This window comes from Chondrus crispus, genomic scaffold (genome assembly GCF_000350225.1).
Source record: "Chondrus crispus Stackhouse genomic scaffold, scaffold_35, whole genome shotgun sequence".
Lineage (NCBI taxonomy): Eukaryota > Rhodophyta > Florideophyceae > Gigartinales > Gigartinaceae > Chondrus > Chondrus crispus.
The window spans coordinates 369905-378450 of NW_005179258.1; the positions used below are offsets into that span (position 1 = coordinate 369905).

The window sequence follows — 8546 nt, forward strand, 5'->3', positions numbered from 1 at the left end:
AAAACGTATATCTTCTTAACGACAACACAATTCTGCGTTCAACGAACCTACTCTCGGGACGTAGCGCTCAACAAGACCGAAGCAGGAGGAAAATAACCCGACTGGGGAAAAAATAGCCGTCACAAAAATGGAGCACAGGGATTGACACCATTCCGAGAATGTGGCTATTTTTTGAGAGGAGGTGTGCGTACAAGAAAGATATACAGCGGATCCTCGCTAACTGCACGCTCGGTTTCTGCATATTCTCGATTACTGCATGCGTTCGTCAGCTATCGGCGGCGGAGCAGCGATTCCAGCCTGTATATGATATTGAACTGCATACCGCATAACTGCATCAAGAAAGTGATCCTCATACAAAGGCTTACTATGAAACAGGTAAAAACTTATGACAACAGATATGCAGTGCCTCGCCACTGCCATCGGTGCTTTATCACCGCCATCGGACCCGGATATCTGATTTTTTGAATAAAAATGAGGCGTTTGGACACTTCGACAAGTGCATATGTTCGCCAACTGCGTACGAAAACCCTCCACTTTTCATATGCAGTTAGTGAGGATTCACTGTATGCACAATACGAGTTTTGGAGATTCCCAACTTGGGATGCATCTCAACTAGACTGTAATTGGGATTCCCAACTGACTTCATCCGTCGCAAAAACGCACCGTGCGAGTTAAAATCTAAATGCGCAATACGGGTATCATCTCACACCTGTAAACGGGCTTGCCCGTAAAGCCTCCTCATTATAATCGCAACATAGCATCGAGACATGTATAACGCCAGCAACAGCACTGGACTTCCAAAATATGCGTGCTGTTGAAGGGGCGAGGATGACATATGCGCGCTGTAGTCATTGTCATTGAATAGACAAGTTATCCATCTGGTGCTGTATTTTGTTTGTACAGTACTGCTTCGGTGAAGCACCGTCACAAATTTTGGCACCAAGGCAAAATAATTCACATAAGATTGCACGAGCATGTAGCTTTCTGTGTCAATACGTGGATGACCGGTCTCCTCTTCTTTCACACTTCGAACAGCTTCTGGATGTGTAAATTCTTTCATTGCTGAGCATACGTGGATCTTCTATGGACGCATTTGTTTTATATAAATAATAACCTTTGTCCGGAATAAAGCGAAAACGACTCTGGCATAAAATTTTCATTTCTCTCTGCACTACCAGAACCGAAAAAGGCCTACATATTGAAACCAAACGGTGCCTGTATGCCTTTGCCCCCGCAGAACATCTCAATTTTTTCTCCATGTTTGCTGGGTTAGCTCTGAGTTCGTACCTTACTTTTCTTGTCACGTTCGTTTCTGGTGTTCCTCTAAGCACGAAAAGTAACTACGGCGTGGTAAGGCACACTGGATCACTGGACCGACTTGTGTTTCAATGTGCATCGTCATTGCAGAGTTCAGATCTGACGAAGAGTGAAAGTGGGGTCGTTTTCACGGGCTGTTCAAACCCCATTCCAACAAGAACAGGGGAAAGCGCACCTACACCCGAACCCGTAGACTCAGTGCCCGGCGACCCTCCTGCAAGCACGGAAGATGCTGGATTAGGTGCAGCTGCACTTGAGCCTTGTTCGGTTAGAAGGGAGGTATTTTTGCTCAATGATTTGGAGCACATCGGTATGTCGAGAAAAGCGAATGCGGCTGAGAAGGGCTCTCAAGATATCGCACATCGAGCTACACCTGGAAGTATGCGATTCAGGTCGCAATCAAGTATGGCTCGAAATTTCGTCTTTGGCAAATGGATAGTAAACACCAAGCAATCCGACTGCAGATATGCAGAACATCACGATTATTGCAGATGCGTTCGTGTTTTTTGTCCTTCTACGCACTACCGTTGTGTATGTGACCTGGACTGCGAGGACTTTTCAAATTTCTTTCCAGTGGTCGCTGCTTTAGCGACGTAGACCGAAAGAGTAACTTTCTAAACGCCAAAGAATTCTTTCTGCAGGCCGACATGTACCGCGGAGAGCATCTACATAGTCGGGAGGACTTCTTTAAGATGTAAATGTGTTACGGTTGGGCAGTGTTGATGGATTGTGTGTTGTTCCCAAATATATGTATGTGAGCCTGCTTTATATAGTGCCATCCCTCGAATAGTGCCATAGCTAGAGGTCTGTCACGCTATAGCCCTATATCGTAGGAGGCACTGTACAAGTACACCCGGGGACGGTATTTAGTGTCACTGATACCTTTTCCGTGATGGAAATATCGACCCCTAAACATATATTAATGTCAGTGATACTATTTCCGTACTTACACTATTTCAGTGAAAACGGTATTACTGTCACTGATATTGTCAAACGTAACAATGAATAGTGTAAGTTAGATCCCATTAGAGCCTACAGCATTTCTTTTCGTCCTACCAAAACCTCACATGCCTGCCTCTAATCACAAGTCCTGACGCTGGCCCCCCCTCCTCTTTCCTTATCGCAGATGCCCCTTGTTACAACTCTGCATCGCCCAACCTTTTCCTATACACCAGACCAAAGACCGACCAGTTGACCTGTTCTTGGTACAAAACGCTTTTCAGTAATGAATGCCTGCGTATCTCCACTCCCGCGCACAAATTAGTGCTCCCGAAACGAACCGAACGAATCGCATACCACTATCATCCCTCCGGACCGGCAGTGAGATGGGTCCGGCTCAAAGGAAGGATTGTTCTATGTCTGGATTGATCCGTCGTCGTCCCGGGCTCTGACATGTATTAGTGTCAGTGACACTATTTACGTGGTGACACTAATTTAGCGCTGACACTAAATACCGTCCCCGGTGTACAGTACCCTTCAAGGGTAGTACGGTACGCTGGCAAGATCACGAGGATGCCCTCAACTTGCCACTCCCCCAAAACTCTTCTCCCAAGTACAACCGTGGCCGTACGGTCTACCACGGCACGTACAGTATTCGGTACGCATGCGGCATGCATCGGCGTGAGTACCAACGGTAACATTACCCCCGCGGTACTCGCCGCGGCCCGTCTCTCTCGACGCGTGGCGCGGCCGGCGCGCCGCACAGCCCGCACAGCCCACGGCAGCAACGCCGGCACGAAGAGCGCGGGCCCTCTTCCCGCTCGGAGCGGGTCGCCGCTTGCAACGCGTCTGACGTGTGCCTGGCGCGTCTCTTGTGCGGGCGGGCGAGACGCTGGCGAGAAACGACCAATCAGGGTGGTGCCAGGCCTAATTTACAGTACACGCACTGCCACGCCTTGCGCACGTGTCACGCGCGCACAACGAGGCCGCCGCTCGTCAGGCCAGCAATGCAAGCCGGATGCGCAGCCACTGCCGCTGCGGCCTGTCGCTCGCGCCCCTTGTCGCTCGCACCATTGTCGCCGCGTCGGACGGGAATAGGGAGGGGGCGGGAGCGGGCGCGGCTTTCATAGGTCCTTATATATATAAGTTATAAATTTATAAAGGTTGTCCATAAAGTCACGAAAACGCGTGTTTTGGCGGCGAGTTTGCTCGGATTTTCTAAACGAAAAATTTTCAAACAACGCGTTTGGCAAAACTGACGGCATACCGGAAACTGGGGGCATGTGAGTTTTCCACGAGTTTCACATCCGCCGGATCACAGCAGTGCCGGATCGACCTGTCTTGAGGGAAAACGAAGTGGGTGTTCCGTTCTTTTCATCAGCACAAACGAGTCTCAGACTGCACGGGTCGTATCGATATGCGTCATGGACACCCCTATCGCTTCATCTGCGCAGAGTTCATCAATGGATCAAAGCGCGACAGGATCTGCCTCAGTTGCTGCCGAAGCAACCGCGAAAGATAGACAAGTAGAAGCTTCTAAAAAGCGGTCCTCTCCAAACGGCCCCCTCAGCCTGTCAAGAAGACGAAACACATCGCCCTTTCGACTGAGAACCATTCTATCTTTCTGGCGAGCTACAATATTCGCTTCGGCGAGTATTCGCACAGGTGCACGTGATCCGTCGGGCGGCACAACGATGTGGCAGACTCGCGTTTGTAGCGGGCAGGAACCTTGCTGGAGGTCAGTCCGCAAAACTTGTGGTGGGTTTTTCAAACTCGGGTTTACTTCACGTACATACATGCCCTCGGCAATAACATACTGCGAAAAATTGGGATAACAGTTGTGAATGTACAGAAAGACTAAGAATCTAATGAAGTTTCAATCTTCGGTTGATATTTTAAACAGTTTGCTTTCGAAGACATCAACACATAACGTTTTGAGGTTGGTCAAAAAGGATTCTCTTTCGGTATTCTAAAAATAACTGGAAAAGACGTGCAAATCTCACCAAACTCCACCCTTCCGCAACCAGAAGTCAACTTCGGTGGCGAGAGTATCCTTTTCCTTCTTGTTGAGCAAGCGCAAGTCCAGAAAAAGTTGAAAAGTGAGCTCATACAGCATGCATGAGGCCACTTTTCAACTTTTTCAGGTCCCTTGCCGTCTAGCTAGTGTCTATCTGACCACGTCATCATTATCATCATGCGTTATCATAACATTAAATCTGCGAATTTTATTTCTTTTCAACTTTGATGGCCACGGTTTCAATTCTTCTTTGGTACGTTCACTCGTTTTAAAAAATTTGTGAAGGTAAAACCGAATAGAAAACACTTTACGGAATGTCTCTATGGTACTGATGTAAAATTAGCTTTAAGAAAATGCTTTGTGTAAGCTGACTTTTCTTTTGAACACGTTTATATGCATCAACGACTTGGTTTCATTAAAATCGACAAGAAATACTTTACCAGTGGTACAGTAATGGCCTTCTAGTTTCAAAAAACAGAAGTGGAATCGTGAGGTTGGTTGTCTAGGAAAAATAAAATACCTTTTGTCCTCATATGAGGACTAACGGTCCGATAGACACTAGACACTGGGGTCTGTCCGAACATGAGAACAGTGTTGGTTTTGTGAGAGAACGTTCCTGGTTGCAAAAACAATACATACGTTGAAATGCATACTACTGTATTTTGAAAGTGTTTATGGGCCCCATTTTCTTGCGTACTTGTCCTCTGCAATTACATCATACAGAACACTGGGATAGCTGTTTCGAATGCACTGAAAGACTGAAACTATTTTGCATGTAAAATACCCGATTCCTATTCTAATTCTTTGTTTTCGTTTCGAAGCTATGATACATACAGTGTTTCAATGTGGGCTAAAAAGGCTTCTTTTCCAGTCGTTTCTGAAAACAAACCTGAAGAAAATGTACTGTTGTGGAACCAACGGTCTCGAACCAGGCAGTATGGCAAGATGACAGACATCGCAAGTGCAGCAAGATCCTAAATGCAATAAGTGAATGCGATGCATTAGTGCAGATGGCAAATACCTGAATGCAAAATGTGATGCATAAGAAGAGGGAATGCAAGTAAGAATGCACACGGGATGCCAACAGCGTTGGCATAGATAAGCGATAGCAAATGCAACCGTGAGCATAGCAAACTAGTATTAATAGAACGAACTCCTAGGCGATAGATAGGGGAGGCGACAGCAAGAGAATTAATCAACCTAAGGACAAGCAACCGTCCTTGAGCATTGTGCTCTTTACCGTGTTCGTAGAGTAGGTCACTGTCAAATACCATCCCCTGTCTAGTTACGTAGACACCCCAGCAATGACCGGATACAGTCCTTTTACAACTGTACCGTAGTCCTCACCAATCTCTTTGCTCTCTTAACGCAAAAGCTATTTACGGTAGGGATGATATCTTTCTCCTTCGTGTCGAGAATGCGCGAATCTGAATAATATGCATGCTGAAAGAGACATCTTATGAGGACGCTGGTCGGATAGACACCATTATGAGAATATGGTTATTTTTTGAGAGAAGGTGTGTACAAGAAAGACATACAGTATGCACAATACGAGTTTTGGAAATTACAGTCTAGTTGAGATGCATCCCAACTGACTTCATCTGTCGCAAAAACGCACAGTGCGAGTTAAAATCTAAACGCGCAATACGGGTAGCATCTCACCACTGTCAACGGGCTTGCCCGTGAAGCCTCCTCCTCATTATACTCGCGACATAGCATCGAGACATGTATTACGCCAGCAACAGCACTTGACTTCCAAAATATGCGTGCTGTTGAAGGGGCGAGGATGACAAATGCGCGCTGTAGTCACATTGTCATTGAATAGACAAGTTATCCATCTGGTGCTGTATTTTGTTTGTACTGCTTCGGTGAAGCACCGTCACAAATTTTGGCACCAAGGCAAAATAATTCACATACGATTGCACGAGTATGTAGCTTTCTGTGTCAATACGTGGATGACCGGTCTCCTCTCTTCTCCTCTCTTTTCACACTTCGAACAGCTTCTGGATGTGTAAATTCTTTCATTGTTGAGCATACGTGGATCTTCTATGGACGCATTTGTTTTACATAAATAATAACCTTTGTCCGGAATAAAGCGAAAACGACTCTGCCATAAAATTTTCATTTTCCTCTGCACTACCAGAACCGAAAAAGGTCTACATATTGAAACCAAACGGTGCCTGTATGCCTTTGCCCCCGCAGAACATCTCAATTTTTTCTCCATGTTTGCTGGGTTAGCTTTGAGTTCGTACCTTGCTTTTCTTGTCACGTTCGTTTCTGGTGTTCCTCTAAGCACGAAAAGTAACTACGGCGTGGTAAGGCACAATGGATCACTGGACCGACTTGTGTTTCAATGTGCATCGTCATTGCAGAGTTCAGATCTGACGAAGAGTGAAAGTGGGGTCGTTTTCACGGGCTGTTCAATCCCCATTCGAACAAGAACAGGGGAAAGCGCACCTACACCCGAACCCGTAGACTCAGCGCCCGGCGACCCTCCTGCAAGCACGGACGATGGTGCGGCTGCACTTACGTCATGTTCTGATAAAAGGGAGGTATTTTTGCTCGATGATTTAGAGCACATCAGTATGTTCAGAGAAGCGACTGCAGCTGAAAAGGGCTCTCAAGATATCGCACATCGAGCTACACCTGGAAGTATGCGATTCAGGTCGCAATCAAGTATGACTAGAAATTTCGTATTAGACGAATGGATAGTACACAAGAAGCCATCCGACTGCAGACAACCTTTCGATTTTTGCAGATGCGTTCGTGTTATTTGTCCTCCCAATCACTACCGTTGTATATGTGAACTGAAATGCTAGGACTTTTCAAAATTCTTTTGATGGCCCGCTGCTTTAGCGACGTAGACCGAAGGAGTAATCTTTCTAAACGCCAAAGAATTCTTTCTGCGGGCCGACATGTACCGCGGAGAGCATCTACATAGTCGGGAGACCTGGACAGGAAGCATGGCCTTCCAGTTTTCTCCTAATATAAACGGCATTGAAGGATATTTTAGGTCTGCCGAGAGCTTCATTCTATCACACAAACCTTCAAATGTAATAAAAGCACCGATGGCACATGATTACTATTGTTGTCGATGCGCCGCGTGGACTGCACTTGGGTCGTTAGCCCTTGAGGCCTGCAATACACGTATACTGTACGAGGAACGGTAACCTGCTGTGATGACCATGAAGTCAGGTCCACGAGAGAGATAAGTGCGGCATATGAAAAACAATCTACAAACGTGGGCGGGTTTCAGGATTGAACAGCGGTGTGTGCGATATTGCGGTCGCGGCGGGTTGATAGCATTTGTGCGTAACTGTGGATCGTGGGGGAGGTGCGCGGTGACGATGGAGGAGATGCACTGTGAAATGGATCGGTGCAAGGTGACGGTGGGGTTGGGCTGCAGGTGCAGAATCCACTTGAACTGCTCGCCGGCGTCGACCTCTACGCGCTTGATCATGCTGTAGCAGCCTACGGCGGCGTAGAACCGCATAAATTTATGCGAGTAGTGCGCACGGGTCGCGCTGGGCTTCCTGTGGCACGCAGACTGCGCGGGGAGGTGGACGTCGGCCGCGGAGTAGGTGGAGACTGCGGCGGCGCGGGCGGCGTCGAAGACGTGTTGCAGCTCGCCGATCTCGTGCTCCTTCCGGTAGTTGCGGTCCGTGCCCTCGCGGAAGTAGTCGCCGTAGAGGTCGAGGTGGTAGAAGACGGCGGCGTACGGGCCCAGGGCGCGGACGGCGTCGAGGTTCTGGCGGTACACGGACTTGAGGGTGGCGACGTGGCCCGCGGTGCACACGGCGAGGCGGTGGCCCGCGGGGAGGTTGGCCGTGGAATCCGCGAAGGGCATGGGCGGGGCGGCGGCAGACAGCGCGGACGTGACGGCGGCTTTGACGCGGTTGGCCGCCGGTTGGTCAACGTTGTGCATGAGCAGGACCAGGGCGGCGCCGAAGAGCGTGACCAGGGCGAGCAGGCGCCCCAGCGAGGATGGCGGGGCCGGCGGCGGCGGGCGTCGGCGCCGGCGGCGGGTCGTCGGCAGGGGACGGTCGCGTCCGCGGGGATGGCATCGCGCGAAGTAGGGGGAGGGGGAGACGTGGATCGGGGGGGAGGGGGTGGGGCGGAGAGGAGGGTGGAATTGAAAGCTGAGGGGGGGGATGCGACGGTGGGAAATCGATGGGCTCGATGCGGTACTACTGTACGTGTACAGTTGTGTGAACCAGCCTACGTGTTGGCGCATAGTATTTGTGAACTGGTAGATACAGGTTGAACACGTTTT

At 48.8% G+C, this 8546-nt stretch overlaps 1 protein-coding gene; it reads left to right on the plus strand.

The window, feature by feature from the left end:
- Positions 1 to 6495: 6495 nt before the first annotated feature.
- On the plus strand, positions 6496 to 7363 carry CHC_T00006101001 (hypothetical protein). XM_005718090.1 is given in 2 exon segments: positions 6496 to 7092; positions 7093 to 7363. The coding sequence occupies 1 exon segment, from the start codon at positions 6496 to 6498 to the stop codon at positions 7090 to 7092; it is 597 nt and encodes a 198-aa protein (XP_005718147.1). The 3' UTR covers positions 7093 to 7363.
- Positions 7364 to 8546: the final 1183 nt, after the last annotated feature.

What these genes read in the sequence shown, in the direction of transcription:
- CHC_T00006101001 (XM_005718090.1), top strand. Translation starts at nt 6,496, where the DNA reads ATGTTTGCTGGGTTAGCTTTGAGTTCGTACCTTGCTTTTCTTGTCACG.